Source organism: Miniopterus schreibersii (assembly GCF_964146895.1).
Source record: "Miniopterus schreibersii genome assembly, chromosome: X".
Classification (NCBI taxonomy): Eukaryota; Metazoa; Chordata; class Mammalia; order Chiroptera; family Miniopteridae; genus Miniopterus; species Miniopterus schreibersii.
In genome coordinates, this window is record NC_138104.1 from 87,512,201 (window position 1) to 87,532,399 (window position 20,199).

Genomic DNA, 20,199 nt, shown 5'->3' on the forward strand with positions numbered 1-20,199 from the left:
ACTTCAGATGCGCAAAATAAATTCATACTAGCAAGGCCAGACAAATATGTAATTTTTAGCAATTTTTAAAATTAATATTTAACAACTTATTATGTAATGAATGTCTGACTTAGGATGTTTTCCCCTTAAATATAAACTAGATAAAAATTATGCATTTAATTTATGGGATGCATTTGGATTTCTTCATTTGTTCAACAAAAATGCGTCGGTACCTAACATGCCGGGCACAGGTTTGAGCTCTGGAAACCCAACAGAAAGCAAGACCGATGGCATCTCTGCACTCACAGGGTCTAGTCTGGTGCTGGAGAGACCAGTAGAGAGGTGATTTAATGTTGCTCATAAGTGCCATGAGGAAAGATAAAGAATACAGGGAGCACAGAGGGATTGGGGCTGCTGTTTAAAATAGAGTGGTGGAGAAGGCTCCTTTGGGGCGAGAAAGAAGTGGGGGAACCAGCCATATAAATGTCTTGGAGGGAAAGAATATTTTTGGCAGAGCGAACAGCGAGTGCTGTTCTTGAAGCCAGAGCGTGCTTGGCATACGCCAGGGGTGTAAAGGGGCTAATGAGGCTGAGAGAGTGTGAACTTGGAAAAGACTAAGAAAAGATAAGGTTAGAATTGTGGGCCGCATGCAGCCAAGTCACACAGAGCTTTTTAGGTCGTGGCAAAGATTATGGGTTTGGTGAGGGCCGTTGGAGGGTTTTGAGCGGAGGAGCAATATAATCAGGTTTATGTTTTTAAAAGAATCTCTTTGTTGCCTGGAGAATTGACTGGGAAATGGGCATGATCGGAAGCGGGAGGATCATTCAGGCAGTTGTGGCAATAATCCAGCCGGGATATCATGATAGCTTACGGCAGCTATAGCAAGGAGGTCATGAGAAGTGCACCAGGGCTGGGCAGGCTCTGGAAGTAGAGCCATTTGAATACTGGGGGTTAAGAAAGAAAGTTCAAGTGTGAGTCCAAGGTTGGCAGCCTGAATACCTTATTAATTGCTGTGTCATTTACTGAAATGAGGAAAACCATGGGAAAGGAAGGGTGAGGGGATGCGGTTCAGAATTCGGTTAGGGCCATGTTGAGTTTGAGATGCTCTCAGACACCCGTGTTGGATTTGGGAGTGGAGTTCAGAGTTGAGGACGGGGCTAGCTGTAGAAGTTTGGGAGTCATTGTCATGTTAAGCGTATTCCCAGGCCTGGGAACAAATAGAAGAGTGTGAGTAGAGAGGGCAAGAAGTGTCGAGCTAGGCTGGAGCGCTCCAAGATTAAGACATTAATGAAGAGGGGGTTCAGCCAAGAAAGCTGAGAGGCGGTAGACAAGAAGGTGGGGGACAAACCTGAAGAGTTCAGGTTACAGAAGCCAAGTGAAGACGGGCTTTGGAGATGGAGGGAGGGGTTGGCTGGAGCGGTCGTAGAACTGCGCATTGCCCATTGCATTGGGGCATCTGGAAACCACTGGGCTTCAGGGCTGAGGACTTTCAAAGTCAATAATTAAGACTTGCAAGACCATTTGTTACTCCTGGGGGTCTGTAAGTTTTCCCTTTTCTCTTTCCCTAGGCAGCTGAGTCATTTCTCATTTGTTTTGAATTTTCACTATTACAGAACATAAAAGACAGCCTGCAGCAAATCTCAGGTCCGATTGACACCATTCACAAGAAGAAGACGGCGGTGCTGCAGAGCGCCGCACCCGCGGAAAGGGCAAAGGTCCAGGAAGCCCTCTCACGGCTGGATTCCCAGTGGGAAAGGGTTAACAAAGCGTACAAGGACCGCCAAGGGTAGGTGACGCTTTTATTTCACTAAGTGATTATACCTGTTTTCAGGGAACTCTAGAGATCATTTCAGTGTTCTCCATGGTGGAGGGGGGGAGGGAGAGAAGCATCACTATCATTGGGAAAATGTAAGTGGAGTGAGAACAAATAATGATGAATAGTTCATACTAATGAGCTGAATTCTGGAAATTCTTGGAGCACTATCTTATCTGTTAAAATTCAGGTGTCAGAACAGGTTTGGTCATTTAACTGAGTTGGTGTAAATAACTGTAGAATATAAAGTGTATGTCTGGTCAAATTTGTGTCCTATATATTTATAGTGGTTTGATACTTAGATTAACATGTTTGAAATATAAGCTATCAACAGAAAGTTGATTTTTATTTATTGTTTCTATTTTGAAGGCATTATTTTATGTGTTGAAGACCCCCCCACACACATATTTTTTTGCCACAAGGAACTTGTTAGGTTGATTTAAAACAACCTTTCAGTGCTTACCTTAATTAAAATACCTAGCTTTTGACCAAAAATTTTAAATTCATATGTATTCTTTAGCCTCACATCACAAGAAGTTAGTGTTATTTTTTTCTTTCAATTTTAGATTAAAAGTAATAAAGTTCTAATGGCTTTAAAACAATTTGTTTCAAATTTGTAGCCTCGAGACAGTCTTCTTTAATATTCTGAAAGGAAACCAAACAATTTTCTAATAGTTATAGAGAACCTTCTCAATATCTCACATCTACCCATTTTTAACTATCCATTCTTCTATTTTAGTTCTTCATTTACTACTTTAGGTTTCTAAACTGATGCTGCTAGTAGAAATCTTGGTTATCTCCAATGAGCATCCCTACTTTGTTCCCAGTTATCTTTCTTCCAGAGTTGTTTGCTTAAGTGTAAGAACTTCAGTACTATAATCTCATTTCCCTTAGAATAAAGTCGAGTCATTAATTTGGCATATGAGCCTTCACATGAGTGCAGCTCATCTGATCAGTTATCAATTCCTGTCTGCACTCCAACCTCTCCAAGTTCTGCTCTAGCAATCTTAATTTGATTTGAAGATTTCACATGTTTTGTTCCCCTCTGTCTTATTTGTGAAACTTTAGGTTTCACTGAGCTGTTATTCCTCCTTAAGATCCTAAGACTATCAGTTGATCATAAAGTCTAGAAACTTAGATATTGTTTTAACATTTAATGTAATATTGTATCACCGTTCCATTTATGTATTTGCAAACGTTGCCGGATTCACTGGCTCCGAACTGACCTACTTCTAGAACTTACCACACAGTAATCAGTTTGTTTACTTTTCTGCCTCGCACTCAAGCTCCTTAAAGACAAGAGCTATATTTTCTTTTGTGTGATAAGCTTAGCACTGCTGAGTACAAAGTGGTTGTTCAGTGTGTCTGGACTCAAGCCTCCTCCCGGAAACTCAAGAATATTTCTCTGTGGATGGTCTAATAGCTTTATTTTAACTTGATGGAAAATAGCTGATCCCAGGGTATCCAAATCAAGTCTTGATAAAAGAAAAGAAACTCAGCAACCTTGTGCATATACTGCAAAAGGCAAACTTAAAATGCCACCGTGGTGTACCACATGGAGTCATTATGAACCTCTGCAAGCCACTCCAACGAGGTCAGTTTCATCACCCTCTTTTGGTCAGTTTTATTCCACTATTGGGATGTCTCTGTCTTTGTCTTTTCTCTGACAGTGTTTTCTCCCAGCCATCCAGGCCACCAATACCATCTCTAAGAACCTTGGGGCGTCCTTGGGTGGCCATTGGTTACTGTGCCTCTGTAGGCACCTACCACTCTGCACTAAAGCAGTGGTGAACCTTTTGCTTTTTGAGGCTTCTCCCCACTTTATTTATGTCATCTTTGGCCAGGGAGCTAGGTATTCCCTTCTCACAGGGTCCTGTAGATGTCCCCTTGTAGTTCACCTTCAACCATAGACTTTAAAAGAAGCAGAAACATGAATCCCATTCCATAGAGAGGGTGAACTGAACTCTCACCCCAAATAGGAGGCTTCTCATGGGTCCAGCAAAGAACAGAATGTCTCTATCCCATTAGACTCACTTTTGTTTTCATATCCAGGGACTGGAAGAGCATCTCAAGTTTACTCTAAGTGGCCTTCTCTAGGAATTGGTCAGGAACCATTCAGTTTCCTATAGCTTTTGGCCTAGTCGCAGGTAAAATTGGTTGAAGTTATTGCCTGTGGGCACAGGCTGTAGAGTCCAAGTTGTTTTGGAATCCTGGCTTTCCGCTGACTAGCTATGTGTCCTTAACTCGTATGCTCCACAATTCCCTTATCTATGAAGTAGGATTAAAATATTTTCCCAGTCATAAGGTTGTTATGAGGACTGAGTGACACAATGCATGTGAGCGCTTGGCAGATTGCTTATGCATGATGACGCAATTAAACCTGGCAATTCTGATGATGATAATGATGGTCTACGGCTCTGATCACCTTCACATCTGTTAATTTATTCTGATATTCCTTCACATTTTCCTGAGCACCACAGATAAATTAATTAAGTTCAGTCCCTGCTTTGAAGAACTCCCCAGTCCTGGAGAGAAAATGGGCAATCAATAAAATACAGGTTGATAGATTTGAGCTATGTTAGATGGCGAGAAAAATACCCCTGGAGAGTGGAATAGGAACATCTTGCTCAGAGTCAGAAATAAAGCAAGGTGTACGAACCACTCAAGGTTCTGATTTACAACTAACAGGAAGTGACTATGGTTAACTTAGGTAGAATTATGTAACTTACCAGAAGGATATCAGGTAGCTCATGGAATCAATGGTAAGGCCTGAAAGCCAGGTTTAAAAATGGAGAGAAACTATCAAGGAAGACCGGGCTAGGCATTCAGAAACGCATCCAGCGTCAAGCCACAAAATGAATCTGAGTTATGAACTGCTGCCGTGGCCACGATAACACTGGTGCACCCGGACGTACCATTGCCACTGGATATTGTTTGCTACTATCACTGCAAAAAAGTATCTAAATTATTATTTCTTTTTGTGTAACCAACTTTAGAATTAAGGTTTCTGGCAGAATCGTTAATAAGGCACGGGCTGGATTTTTAAAAAAAATTTAATGTCAACATAATTGCAGGCGTCCCCCTCCCCCCCCTTTGCCCCCTCCATCCACCCCCACCATCCCCTGCCTTGGCCTTCACCAAACTATTGTCCGTGTCCATGGGGTATGCATATGCGGTCTTTAGCTAATCCCTTCACCTTCTTTATCCAGTCACCCCCACCAGTCTTTGCAGGCCATGTATTCTTTGTTGCAACTACTCAACTCTGCTGTTGTAGGGTGAAAGAAACCATAGATGATACATAATGAATGGGCATGGTTTATTCTAATAAAACTTTATTTATAAAGACAAGTGGTGGGCCAGATTTTTCTGTGGGCCATAAATTACAGACTTCTCATATCAGGCAAGCTTTGGTCATATAACTAGGTTCTAACTGCCAGGGGTCAGGGAAAATAAATAGCTGGAATTTGGGCTCATTGTCATGATAGTAAGGGATGTGCCTCCCATCAAGGACCATAGAATGGTACGTTCTTGAATCCTTAGATTAGAAACTATACATTCATAAATGGCCTGTATAGCCTTTATGTTGGTTCCCAACAAAAATCTGCTGAATTTTTTTCTTTGTTGTTGAGAATATGACAGATGTCCCCCCTTATTTTTCCCCCATTGCCACCCTCCACCTGGCTCCTGCCCCACCCCAGGCCTTCACTGAATTATTATCTGTGTCCATGGGCAATGCATTTATGCATATAAGTTCTTTGGTTAATCTCTTCCCACCCACTCCCCCCTTCCCTCTGAGATTCGTCAGACTGTTCCATGCTTCCATGCCTTTGGATTTATTTTGTTCGTCAGTTTATTTTGTTCATTAGATTCCAAATATAAGTGAGATCATGTGGTACTTTGTCTTTCTCTGTCTGGCTTATTTCGCTTAGCATAATATTTTTTGAGGAACCTCCACACTGCTTTCCACAGTGGCTGCCCCAGTCTGCATTCCCACCAGCAGTGTACTAGGGTCCCCTTTTTTCCGCATCTTCGCCCGCACTTGTTGACTTGTTGATGGAGCCATTCTGACAGGTGTGAGCTGATACCTCATTGTGGTTTTCATTTGTATCTGTCTGACAATTAGTGACACTGAGCATTTTTTCATGTCTCTTGGCCATTTGTATGTCCTCTTTGGAGAAGTGCCTATTCAGGTCTTGTACCCATTTTTAATGGGGTTGTCTTCCTTTTGTTGAGCTGTATGAGTTCCCCATATATTTTGAAATTAACCCCTGTCAGATGTGTTATTGACAAATATGTTCTCTCATATACTGGGCTCCCTTTTCATTTTGATGCTGGTTTGTTTTGCTGTGCAGAAGCTTTTTAGTTCGATGTAGCCCCATTTGTTTACTTTTTCCTTTGTTTCTCCTGCCCCAGGAGATATATTGGTGAAAATTCTACTAAGTGAGATGTCTGAGTTTTCTTCTAGGACTTTTATGGTTTTGAGACTTACATTTACGTCTTTTATGCATTTTGAGTTTATTCTTGTGTATGTTGTAAGTTGGTGATCTAGTTTCATTTTTTTCGCATGTACCTGTCCAACTTTCCCAACACCATTTATTGAGATTGTCTTTATTGTATGTTCTTGTCTCCTTTGTCAAATATTAATTAATTATGTGGGTCAATTTCTGGGTTCTCTGATCTGTTCCACTGATCTATACGCCTGTTCTCATGCCAGTACCAGGCTGTTTTGATTACAGTGGCTTTGTAGTATAACTTGATATCTGGTATTGTGACCCCTCCAACTCTATTCTTCTTTCTCAAGATGGCTGTGGCTATTCAGGGTCTTTTTTGGTTCCATATACATTTTTGGAATATTGATCTGTGAAATATGATGTTGGTATTTTAATAGGAATTGCATTAAATATACAGATTGTTTTGGGTAGTATAGACATTTTAATGATGTTAATTCTACCAATCCATGAGCACAGTATATGCTTCCACTTGTTTATATATTTTTCTATCTTTTTTCAGTGTCCTATAGCTTTCTGAATACAGGTCTTTTACCTCCTTGGTTAAGTTTATTCCAAGGTATCTTTGTTGTTGTTGTTGCAGTGGTAAATGGGATTGTTTTTTTGGTTTCTCTTTCTGAGAGTACATTATTGGTGTATAAAAATGCCATCAATATCTGGATGTTGATTTTGTATCCTGCTACTTTGCCGAATTCATTTATTAAATCTAGTAGCTTTTTGGTGGAGTCTTTAGGTTTTCCTATTAACAATATCCTGTCATCTGTGAATGATGACCATTTTACTTCCTCCTTTCCAATTTGGACAATCACCCAATAAAATCTTGCCATAGAATGTGTTGTTCTGCTTTGCCAGTGGTTCTCAGGGCACTTGAAAAGGCTACCAGCGCCTGGGACTCACCCCCAGAGATTCTGCTTTAATTGATCTGAGGGTGGCGGGGGTTTCTAAGAGTCAGGGACTTTTGAGAACCACTAGATAATGCGAAACAAGCAGCCTTAAAAGATCTCCATGCAGTCCAGCCAACCCCGCCCTGTGTTTTCTAAGCAACCACCTTCCCAGTTCAAAGAGACCTGGCCTCTGGCCCTAGACTGCCCGGCTAATGGCCTCAGCCCGTCCCCCCTTAGCGATGAAAGCGTGAGAACTGTTGCTTATTTCTGGAGTCCTCTCACTGTCATTCCCATGGAAAAGGGCTACACACGGTTTTTATTATTTGTAGTAATCTTTATTTTGTCTAGGGCCTCTGGCCATTTAGTGGGGGAGGGGGAGGGAAGGGGAGGAGGGCCCCGGGAGCAGGGAGCCCCGAGCCCAGCCCCGGGCCCCGCGGGCCCCATGGTCACAGTCCCTGGAGCAGCAGCAGCAGCAGCAGGCCCAGCGCCAGGGCGGTGGCGGTCCCCGCCGGGCCGCCGGGGGGGCGGGGGGCCCCGTTGCACAGGTCGCCGGAGCAGCAGGTGGAGACCATGTTGTAGGTGACGCCCTGGTAGAGGACAGGCTCGTCCCGGCGGCCGCACGACACGGCGAGCATGCAGCCCTTGTTGGTGACGCGCCCGAGGCCGGGGAGCACGCCCTGGCCCGTGAAGCAGTCCTCGTCGTCGCCGCAGGTCATGGGGAGGCCGGGGCAGGTGGCCGACTCGGTGAAGTCACAGAAGATGCACCGCTTGGCCCCTGTCGCGCCCCGGGGCAGAGCCGTCAGCAGGACCAGCAGCCAGCCGAGGCCCATGGCGCCCGGGACAGCCCCTGGGGCGGCCTCGGTCCCCAACGCCCGGGTCCCTCTCGGGAGCTTCTTGGTGACCGCGGCTCTCGAGTCCCAGGGGCGCAGAAGCTTCAGCGGGACAGAGACCGGCGGAGGCGGCTGCCGGCGAGAGTCTCTGCGCGGGAATGGGGTGACCTCACAGAGCCCCGGGGTTCCACTGGCCGCTCGGGGTGAGGTCACAGGGGGGGAGGGGTGTCACAATCTGGGGCGGGTTGGCCCGTTCACCTGAGGGAGCGAGGACATTGCCACCCCACTGAGGTTAGAACACTGGGCCCAACACTTGCCACCCTGGCCACTAAGTCTTCTGCTCTGCTGGGTGCTGGGTGCTGGGTGCTGTGCCTGCCCAGTGCCCATGGGGAGCCCGTTTCTCAGATGGGCAAACCAAGGCTCAGGTGGAGAAAGTGACATGTCCTAGGCCCTAGAGCCAGGATTAGAGCCCAGGTTTACTTAATTCCTAAGAGGGCATTTATTGAGCACCTGCTGTGTGCAAGACCAGTGTTAGATGCTTTCAGTAGCAGCCACTGTGGTGGCAGGACTCAGGACGGGGCTCAGCACAGCTCTCAGGCTGCTGGCGCCGGGCACTTCCAGGCACCTGCAGGGGGCTCCCCCCATGTTCTCTCCTTGGAATCTCTCTGTGTATCAGCTCCGCTCTCAGAGGAACAAACGGGCCCAGGGGGCAGGCACAGCCGGAGCCTGGCACACAGCAAGCGCTTAACAAATGGGGGGTCATCATAGGAAGCAGCTGAGTCTCAAAGCAGCCCCTGTGGGTGCCAGACAATGAACTCTGTCTCTTTCCAGAGGGGGAAACTGAGGCATCTCTCAGTGGGAACAGGCAGAGCCCAGGTTTAAACTCAAGTCTGAGTCCAGCTGATAATTTAAGTATCTTAGCGTATCGTCCTCATGGGGTAGGTACCTTGGGGGATGTTGAGGCCAGAGGGTGGCAGGATTTTCTTTATTTATTGTTGACAGTATTACAGATGTCCCCCAATTTCCCCCCTTTACCCTCCTCCTCCCAGCCCCTGCCCCACCCCAGGCCTTCACCACACTATTGTCTCTGTCCATGGGTTATGCATATATATATGTTCCTTAGTTAATCTCTTCCCGACTCCCCCTCCCTCCCCTCTGAGATCTGTCAGTCTCTTCCATGCTTCTATGCCTCTGGACCTATACTGTTCATCACTTTATTTTGTTCATTAGATTCCACATACGAGTGAGATCATGTGGTAATTGTCTTTCTCTGCCTGGCTTATTTCATTTAGCATAATACTCTCCAGGTCCCTCCATGCTGTCTCAAAGGGTAAGAGATCCTTCTTCCTTACAGCTGCATGGTATTCCAGTGTTTAAATGTCCCACATATTTTTTATCTACTCGTCTACTGATGGGCACTTGGGCTGTTTCCACATCTTAGCTATTGTAAATAGCACTGCTATGAACATAAGGGAGCATATATTCTTTCTGATTAGTGTTTCGGGATTCTTAGGATATATTCCTAGAAGTGAGATTGCTGGGTCACATGGCAGTACCATTTTTAATTTTTTGAGGAAACTCCTCTTAGTGGTTGTACCAGTCTGCATTCCCACCGACAGTGTATTAGAAAAACAAAGTCCTTTCCTCCTTTCTTTCAACAGACACTTGAGGGCCTACTAAGTGTCAAGTGCTCTGTTGTCTTTATTTCTGATAGCATCTTTACTTCTCCCTCAAACCATGAATAAATTTGCTCCATGTTCAGGAAATTTCTCCCCAGCCTAGTTCAAATGAGATAATTAAAGTGAAAGAAGTTTCTAGACTACAAATTGCTGTATGGCCGTAAGATGGCATTATTATGTAACAAGGTTCTGGGCTGACATCAAGCAATGGATTTTTTAAAAATTGATATTCCTGAGATCCAAGATGGCGGTAGACTGAGTGGAAGCTACACTGACACTCTCCCGGGACTAATCTGGATTTACAGCTAAAAGATAGAAAAACATCCTGAAAAACAACTGAAGATGAGCTGGAGAGCACCCTCATAACCAAAGAAGAAAAGTGGAGACCACACAGAGACTGGTAGGAAGTGCGGATGCTAGAGGGCTGTCTGGGCTCCCACAGGCAGCAGCTGAAGGTCTAGAGGGAGATCTCAGGTGGGGGGGTTCCCACTGAGGACTCTGGGGCCTAAACCCCTGGCTGGGCTTCCCAGCCAAAACACCAGAACTGTGAAAGGTGCCCACATAACATCTGGCTGTGAAAAGCAGCCGGGTTTCTGTCTGCCAGGGAGAGGCAGCTGGAAATGCAGGCACCCTCTTAAAGAGCCAACGCACAGTGTTTCATGTGCAGCCACTCACCTTGGGATCCGGTGGAGGGGGAGTGAAGTGGACTTGAGCTGTTGGGGAGAGTCATTCCCTCAGACTGTGGGGGATGTCTTTCTTGGGAGGCGAACTTTCAGCTTTTGCCTGAGGGGGGAAGCAATTGCCCCACCCTGCTGGAGAGTCTCTCACCCTGCCCAGAGGAGTTTCTACAGCCTGAGGCTTGTTAAGAGACTGCCCCACCCTGTGGAGCTTCTGCAACTTGAGGCTCATTAAAAGGATCAGATTAACAAATCTGCAGACTGAGGCAGACTTCAGGGTGCTTTGAATTTTTGCTGATCTGTTTTGGGACCCGGGCCTTACAAAAGCAGACTTTGGTGTGCATCTCGGTCCTGTCCAAATGCATTCAGCCCAGCAGTGGAGACCTCAAGCCTGGGGTTGTTGATAGCCCCAAACAGGGTACTCAGGGTCAGTCACAAACTGTGTCTGACATTGGCCTGTACCGGAGACCCTCCAAAAAGCCTGAGAATCCTAGCAGATCTACCTAACATTTAGCCAAAATGGGGAGACCAAAAAACAAGCCCCAAATGAAAGAACAAGAGAAGTCTCCAGAAAAGGAGCCAAATGAAACAGAGATAAGCAACCTCTCAGATATAGAGTTTAGAATACTGACTGTAAGGATGCTCAACAGCATGAAAAAGAATTTGGAAACTATGAAAAATGACCAGTCAGAAATGAAGAATGACATAGCAGAAATAAAAATACATTAAAAGGAATAAACAGCAGATTAGAAGAAGTTGAGGATCAGATCAGTGAATTAGAAGACAGGGTAGAAAAAAATCACTCAATCAGAGACCCAAAAAGAAAAAAACAATTTAAAAACAGGAGGACATTCTAAGGGAGCTTTGGAGCAGCATAAAACCTGTCAACATTCGTATTATAGGAGTGCCAGAGGAGGTTGAAAGTAAGCAGGGGTTAGAGAACCTGTTTGATGAAATAATGGCAGAAAACTTCCCTAACCTGGTCAAGGAAAAAGGCTCACAAGTTCAGGAGGCACAGAGAGTCCCAAGCAAGAAGAATCCAAAGAGGCCCAGGCCCAGACATATCGTAATTAATATGTCAAAAATCCAAGACAAAGAGAGAATTTTAAAGGAAGCTAGAGAAAAGCAAACTGTTACCTACAAAGGAGCTCCCATAAGGCTGTCATCTGACTTCTCATCGGAAACTCTACAGGCCAGAAGGGAATGGCATGAAGTATTCAAGGTCATGCAAAAGAAGGATCTGAAACCAAGACTACTCTATCCTGCAAGATTATCAATCAAACTGGATGGTGAAAGAAAGAGCTTCCCAGACAAAAAAAGGTTAAAAGACTTTATCACTACAAAACCAGCATTACAGGAAGTATTAAAGCGACTGCTGTAATTAGACGTAGAAATAAAGAGAATGAGAAACAGCTATAAAGAAACAAAATGTCAGTAGATAAGTATCTTTCAATAATAACCTTAAATGTAAACGGTTTAAATGCCCCAATAAAGAGATATAGGGTGGCTGAATGGATAAGAAAACATGACCCAACTATATGCTGTCTACTAGAGATCCAGCTCAGAACAAAAGATTCATACAGGATGAGAGTGAAGGGATGGAAAAAAATTTTCCTTGCAAATGGAAATGAAAAAACAGCTGGGGTAGCAATACTCATATCAGACAAAATAGACTTCAAAATGAAGACCATAACAAGAGACAAGAAAGGTCATTACGTAATACTAACGGGATCAATCCAGCAAGAGGATATAACCCTGATAAACATATATGCACCCAATATAGAAGCACCTAAATTTATAAAAACATTTCTAGAGGACTTTAAGGGAGAGATCAACAATAATACGGTCATACTCTGGAACTTTAACACCCCATTGACTTCACTGGATAGGTCTTCCAGACAAAAAATCAACAAGGAAACAGCAACCCTAAATGACACACAAGATCAGATGGATTTAATTGACATTTACAGAACATTCTACCCCAAAGCTGCAGAATATACGTTCTTCTCAAGAGCACATGGGACATTCTCAAAGATAGACCACATGTTAGGACACAAAACAAGTCTCCATGAGTTCAAGACGATTGAAATCATATCAAGCATCTTCTCAGATCACGATGGCATGAAACTAGAAATCGACTACAATAAAAACACTAAAAGACATTTAAACACATGGAGACTGAAAAGCATGTTTTTGAAAAGTGAATGGGTTACCAAAGAGATCAAGAAAGAAATAAAAACTTCCTGAAAACAAATGAAAATGAACACACAACAACTCCAAATCTATGGGACACAATGAAAGCAGTCCTGAGAGGGAAGTTTATAGCACTGCAAGCCTACCTCAAAAAACAAGAAAAACTTCTAATAGACTCTTTAACCCTACAACTCAAAAACTTAGAAATGGAACAATAAGAACAGCCCAGAGTAAGTAGAAGGAAAGAAATAATAAAGATCAGAGCAGAAATAAATGACATAGAGACTAAAAAAACAGTACAAAAGATCAATGAAACCAAGAGCTGGTTCTTTGAAAAGATAAACAAGATTGATGAACCTTTAGCCAGACTCATCAAGAAACAAAGAGAGAGGACCCAAAGTAAACAAAATCAGAGACAAAAAAGGTGAAATAACATCTGAGCCAACAGAAATACAAAGGATTGTAAGAAAATACTATGAACAACTATATGCCACCAAGCTGGACAAGCTGGATGAAATGGATGAATTCGTAGAAAAATACAACCTTTCCAAACTCAGTCAGGAAGAGTCAGAAAGTCTAAATAGGCCGATAACTGCTGATGAAGTTGAAGCAGTAATCAAAAGGCTCCCAGCACACAAAAGCCCTGGCCCAGATGGCTTCACAGGGGAGTTTTACCAAACATTCAAAGAAGAATTAACACCTATATCCTCCTCAAACTATTTCAAAAAATCCAAGAGGAAAGAACACTTCCAAACTCTTTTTATGAGGCCAGCATTAGCCTAACTCCAAAACCAGATAAACACACTACAAAGAAAGAGAATTATAGGCCAATATCCCTGATGAACATGGAAGCTAAAATCCTCAACAAAATATTAACAAATTGGATTCAGCAATATATTAAAAAGATCATACACCATGACCAAGTGGGATTTATTCTAGGGATGCAAAGCTGGTACAATATTCGCAAATCAATAAACGTGATACATCACATAAACAAATTGAAAGAGAAAAATCACATGATCATATCAATAGATGCAGAAAAAGCATTCGATAAATCCAACACCCATTTTTGATAAAAACTCTCAGCAAAGTGGGAATAGAGGCATCATATCTCAACATAATGAAGGCCATATATGAGAAACCTACAGCCAACATCATACTCAATGGGCAAAAACTAAAACCATTTCTCCTAAGAACAGGAACAAGACAGGGGTGTCCACTTTTACCACCCTGATTCGACATAGTACTGGAAGTCTTAGCCACAGCAGTTAGACAAGAAAGAAACATAAAAGGCATTCAAATTGGAAAAGAGGAAACAAAACTGTCATTATTTGCAGATGACATGATATTGTACACAGAGAATCCTAAAGACTCCACCAGAAAACTACTAGATTTAATAAATGAGTTCAGCAAGGTAGCAGGATATAAAATTAACACCCAGAAATCGATGGCATCTTTATACACCAATAATGAACTCTCAGAAACAGAAACTAAAAAAAAATCCCATTTGCCACTGCAACTAAAAAGATAAGATACCTGGGAATATACTTAACCAAAGATGTAAAAGACCTTTACTCAGAAAACTACAGGACACTGAAAAAAGAAATAGAGGAAGATATAAACAAATGGAAAAATATAACATGTTCATAGATTGGAAGAATTAACATCATTAAAATATCCATATTACCCAAAGCAATCTATAAATTCAATGCAATCCCTATTAAAATTCTAACAGCATATTTCACAGATCTGGAAAAAATCACTTCGAAAATTTATCTGGAACCAAAAAACACCCCGAATAGCCACGGCAGTCTTGAGAAAGAAAAACAACGTTGGAGGGATCACAATACCAGATATCAAGTTATACTACAAAGCCACTGTAATCAGAACAGCCTGGCACCAGCACATGAACAGACATGTTGATCAGTGGAACAGAACAGAGAGTCCAGAAATTGACCCATGCCATTATGGTCAATTAATATTTGACAAAGGAGGCAAGAACATACAATGGAGTAAATACAGTCTTTTCAATAAATGGTGTTGGGAAAATTGGACAGATACATGCAAAAAAATGAAACTGGACCACCAACTTACATCATACACAAAAGTAAATTCAAAATGGATAAAAGACTTAAATGTAAGACATGAAACCATAAAACTCCTAGAGGAAAACATAGGCAGTAAAATCTCAGACATCTCTCATAGCAGTATGTTTGCTGATACATCTCCTAGGGCAAGAGAAACTAAGGAGAAAATAAACAAATGGGACTACATCAAAATAAATAGCTTCTGCACAGCAAAAGAAACCATCAACAAAACTAAAAGGGAGCCCACTGTATGGGAGAACATATTTGCCAATGACACATCTGATAAAGGGTTAATATCCAAAATATATAAGGAACTTATACAACTTAATAAAAGAAGACAAACCCATTAAAAAATGGGCAAAGGACCTACATAGACACTTCTCCAAAGAGGACATACAAATGGCTAAGAGAAAAAATGCTCAACTTCACTAATCATCAGAGACGCAAATTAAAACCACAATGAGGTATCAACTTCACACCTGTCAGAATGGCTCCATCAGCAAATCAATGTACAAGTGCTGGCGAGGGTGTGGAATAAAGGGAACCCTGGTGCACTGCTGGTGGGAATGAAGACTGGTGCAGCCACTGTGGAAAGCAGTATGGAGGTTCCTCAAAAAATTAAAAGTGCAGCTCCCTTTTGACCCAGTGATTCCACTCCTAGGAATGTATCCTAAGAATCCTGAAACACTAATCAGAAAGAATCTATGCACCCCTATGTTCATAGCAGCGCAATCCACAATAGCTAAGATTTGGAAACAGCCCAAGTGCCCATCAGTGGATGAGTGGATAAAAAGCTGTGGCACATTCACACCATGGAATACTTTGCGGCTGTGAAGAGGAAGGACCTTTTGGCCTTTGGCACAGCATGGAGGGAACTGGAGAATATTATGCTAAGTGAAATGAGCCAGTAGGAGAAGGACAAGTACCACATGATCTCACTTATATGTGGAATATAATAAACAAAATAAACTGATGAACAAAGTGGATCCAGTAACATAGAAGCTTGGAACAAACTGAGGGATCTCAGAGGGAAGGCGGGGAGAGGGGTGTGGGTAGGGAGAGATTAATCAGGGAACTTGTATGTTTATGGGCAAGGCCCATGGACCTGGTCATTGGTATGGGGACCACCTAGGGGTGGGATGGATGTGGGCTGGAGGGGATCAGAGGGGTTATAAGGGGGACATCTGTAATGGTCTCAGCAATAAAGATAAAGAAACATTTAAAAGATCATAATAAAAAAATAAAAATAATAGTAATTAAAAAATAAATAAAAATAAAAATTGATATTCCTCCTTGGAATTGCCTTAAGTCAGATGTTTTGTAAGTGGTTAGACTCAAGGTGATTCTGGGCTTCAGATCTGATGTAAAGAGAACATGAGACCAAGAGGGATTATTTTTATAGTATTGGATTGCTAGAGGAAAAATCCGGAAAAATATGGGGAAAGCAGTATGAGGACATTTTATTTATTATTTTTTTATGTATATATATTTTATTGATTTCAGAGAGAGGAAGGAAGAGGAAGAGAGAGAGAGGGAAACATCAATGATGAGAGATAGTCATTGATTGGCTGCCTCTTTCCTCCCCCCGCTGGGGATTGAGCCCGAAACCTGGTCACGGGAATCGAACCGTGACCTCCTAGTTCACAGGTTGATGGTCAGCCACTGAGCCAAGTCAGCTGGGTGTGAGAGCATTTTAAAAATCAAATTGTATTACCAATGATACTTCATAGAATGAGAAATAGGAAAACAGTATTATGTAAAAGAAGCCAGACACAAAATGGTGCATATTGTATGAATTCATTTATATATAAAACTCAGAAACAGGCATATTGGGTTTAAAGGTCAGATGTGGTTACCTTTGTGGGGAGTAGTGATTAACAAGGGCAGGAGCAGATTTGGGGGTTCTGAAGAATGTTTCCTATCTTGATCTGGGTGCTGGTTGCATTGATATGCTTCCTTAAGAAAGTTTATGGAACTATACATGTGTCATTTTTACACTTCTCTGTGTGTGTGCTGTACTTGAATGAACTTTATACTTAAATTAAAAACTAATAAATATGTACTTTTTTAAGTACAAGAAGGGCCTAACTCAGAATTTTTTAAAAAGGTGTAGGTTTAAGAAAAGCATATTAGATTGTTCTATTTTGGGCATTTTACCATGGAGCCCTGCATACTTGATAATTTCCCAGTGCAGACCATAAGATACATACGTGGGCACCGCTGCTCTAAAGCTTTCCCGAATCTATCACCGTCTTCCTGGGGCCACAGTGCCACAGGTCAACGCGTTGCTGCTGGCGGGAGAGCTGGGAGCTGCTTCCCTAGGGATCTCTCCTTGGTTTGGTTCCTGTAGTGCCAGGTGCACAGTTTTAAAGCACCATGATTCTTGCTGCCATTTGTATTGCATGAAGGAAAATGAGACAATGAAAGGCGAGAAAACAAGAAGAGAAACCAAAGAAATCTGGTTGGAAAACGCCTTAATCATCTCTGTATTCAGACTCTAGGCCTCAGGCGTGCGATTCGGCAGGTTCACTCCTCATGCGTCTTTCTCCTAAGCATTTGCTACCTCGTTTGTAGGTTTTCTACGGAGACAATCAGTAAATGTTTTGCTTGCATATATATCAAGGTGAGGGAATAAGCCTGCACTGCCCGCAGGGGGAGAGAGTAATACGCTAATCCCCACATCACTACCATGCAACTTTTCCCTCCAGTGTGGAAGTTAGGGGGCCAGATGCGTAATCAGGGAGCATTTCCAGGATTGTTTGTTCCCAAATGAGACATTCAGCTCTAGCAGCATTATTGGCCTCCTCTCTTTGTCACAATGCCATATGTAGTTGGGAAAATACATGAGAAGGACACACAGGATCCTGACAGTTTAGGAAAGACTGACGTCGAGGTCTTAGCATTAGCTCTACACAAGGTAAAGATTTTCATAGAAGATAGGATCTTCATATTTTCCCCTCGTGTGTGTGTGTAGTGTACGCCAATGCATAATTCTACTGTTGGTTTTTTAGAATTAAGAAGTAAAAGGTAGAAAAAAGGTCTCCTGAGCATGGGCATGTGTTTTATATCTCATTTTAGAATGATTGAACCGACCAGGGGCAAGAATTCTTATGCATTCATTCACAGGGACAGTGTAGGTAAAGACTTGTTAAATCAAGGAAGAATTGAAATTTTCTATTTGTGTTCCACTTAATTACGCTGTTGAGACTGTATGGGGAAGGCTTCTATTTCAGTTCTCAACTGCATGATCTTTTTTTTTTTTAATCATTATTTAGTAAGTTATTGATTTCACAGAATTCACTTCTAAAACTTAGTTCTCTATGTAAAGAAAATCATTCATCCTTCATCTCCACAGATGTATCAGAAAACATTCTTATACATAGACACATAGACACACTCAACCAGCTAACCTAAATACTGGAAATATTTCAAAGTTTACTATTAACCTTCAAGTTTTCCCCAGTTAAGTATCATGTCCGTTACCTGCTCTCCTACCTTCATGTGCATCGATGGGTCTGACTTGTTTATAGTCTTCTGGATGTCAGGAGCCAGGTCGGTTTTGCTTGTTTGCACAGTGCTCAGTGCCACGCTGTCGCCTCCCTTCGCCAGGCCGGGCCATGCCTGCCGCACTGGCCTCCTCTTGGTCTTTCAGTTTAGGGCTTGCCCCTGCTGAACGCTGCCTTCTCTTTCGTGCTGTTCTGTTCAGGCTTATACTTCTGCCCAGGTTCTGTACAATCTAAATGAATCCCTACCTATTGTGAATATCTCTCAGTGGCTAGTTGTACTTTGCACACCACCGAGAGAGCGATTGTGAGCCAAATAGAGGACTTATTGTTTCCACCCAGCAGCCCCAAATGAAATGTATCACTTGACTGCTGATACCAATTACATGGAGGTTTTACCACCAGAGGCAGAGCTTTCAACTGCAAAAGATCAGCCCCACAGAGTTGGTGTTAGGAGGTATTTAATGTTAATTTATCCACTACCAAACAGCCTCATTAAAACAAACCAATAATCAACAAAAAACATCCTTCTCCCATAATTCGGATTTTTGGAAACGATTTAAAATATGAACCGTTTAGTAGAGTATACCATTTGAATTAGATGCCTAAACTACCCCTTGATTTATATTGCCTGCTTTACTTATCACTTCTGAATTCTTGGTTGTTAAGAACAGTAGGTGAATGAATTGAACGAAGGGGATCTGTTGTATTTATTTAATAAAAGGGCTTTTTGAAACGCATTAAATATGAGTTTGTTTCTGCCCATCAGCTTATCGTCTGTGTGTTCCTATTGCTAGTTCAAAGCACTCAGGAGTTGCAGAGTGATTTGCTTTTTATGAGAGCCATTTCATACAGCATCATTTGCCTTATATCTTCAACATTTTCAGATTCTTTTAAATCTTTACAGTTCACATAGAGGTTAGCTTAAAACTTGCTTCAGATAAGAAATTGACTAGATATAAAATTCACATAATCTCAGAGTTAACCATAGATCAATATCCTGGATCTTTTTCTCAAAGTAATTGGACGTTTTTGTTTCCCAGGATAGCTGTTTACAGGGGGCTATAGCTTGCTTGTTAGTTATCTACCTAAACTTGTATTTTCATTATTGCCAGAGGGAAAATACTCTCATACAGCAACCAATTTTATGCCTATAGGACTAGCCTCATTTTGGAAATAATGCCTCTATTGGACTTTACGAGTTGTATGCTTCTTGGCTTTGTCATGTCACAAATTTTGTTCTCTAAATATACATTTTTCCTCTACCCAGGATAGATGAGTTTTGGACAAAAGCAAAAGTGTGATAAATGTAATTTTCCCAGAAACTATCTTGACTTTATCAGTTAGAATTTGTTTTGGCTGAGAGTAACAGAGGCTCAAAGTAGCAAGGCCTTCAGTAAGACAGAAATGTCTTTCTCTCTCCTTAAAAACCTAGGAGTGTGCAGTCAAGGCCGGTGTGATGGTTCCGGTCATGCTTGCTTCCCGCCCAGCTCTCCTTACAGTCGGCCCTCATGCCCGTGTTGCAAGATGGACTTCCCAAGACATCCACATTCCAAGGAAAATAGAGGAAGGGGCAAGGGATGTGTCCCTATTGCATTTTAGGGAAATTTCCTGGGAGCTGCCATGTTTTACTTACACTTCTACTTCTTGGCCAGAAGTCAGTCACATGACTGCACCTAAGCTGCAAGGGAGGCTGTGAAATGTTGTGTTTATTTCTGAATGTTATGTGCTGTGCCAAAAAGTGTGTGGTTATGGAAAAATGGGAGAATGGTTATTAGAAGAGAAGATAGAAAAAGCATGTTTTGTTTTTTTAAACAGCCTTAAGAAATATGTACAAAAGATAGCTATGTCTAGGGTTAGTTCCTTGCTGAACTTTCTTACATAATTTTATGAACTCTGGCTTCCTGGATTCTGCCAATATAAAATAGAAGTTTTTCATCATTTCTCAATACCCTCTTTTTCTATCTCTCCACATCCTCAAAACAATTTCTCATTGATCAAATTTTGTCTGACTCTTCCCCCTCTTTCCAGAAAACCCACTGACTA

General features: G+C 42.2%; 1 protein-coding gene across 3 annotated transcripts in view; it reads left to right on the forward strand.

Moving 5' to 3' along the window:
* Positions 1 to 20,199, forward strand: part of DMD (dystrophin) — a gene marked incomplete at its 3' end in the record, with an annotated part of 1,946,774 nt that overhangs the window by 900,584 nt on the left and 1,025,991 nt on the right. For all 3 annotated transcript variants that reach the window (XM_081125527.1, XM_081125528.1, XM_081125524.1), the window contains exon 43: positions 1,593 to 1,765. In XM_081125527.1, the coding sequence (XP_080981653.1) occupies positions 1,593 to 1,765 (173 nt within the window). The remainder of the gene's footprint in view (positions 1 to 1,592; positions 1,766 to 20,199) is intronic.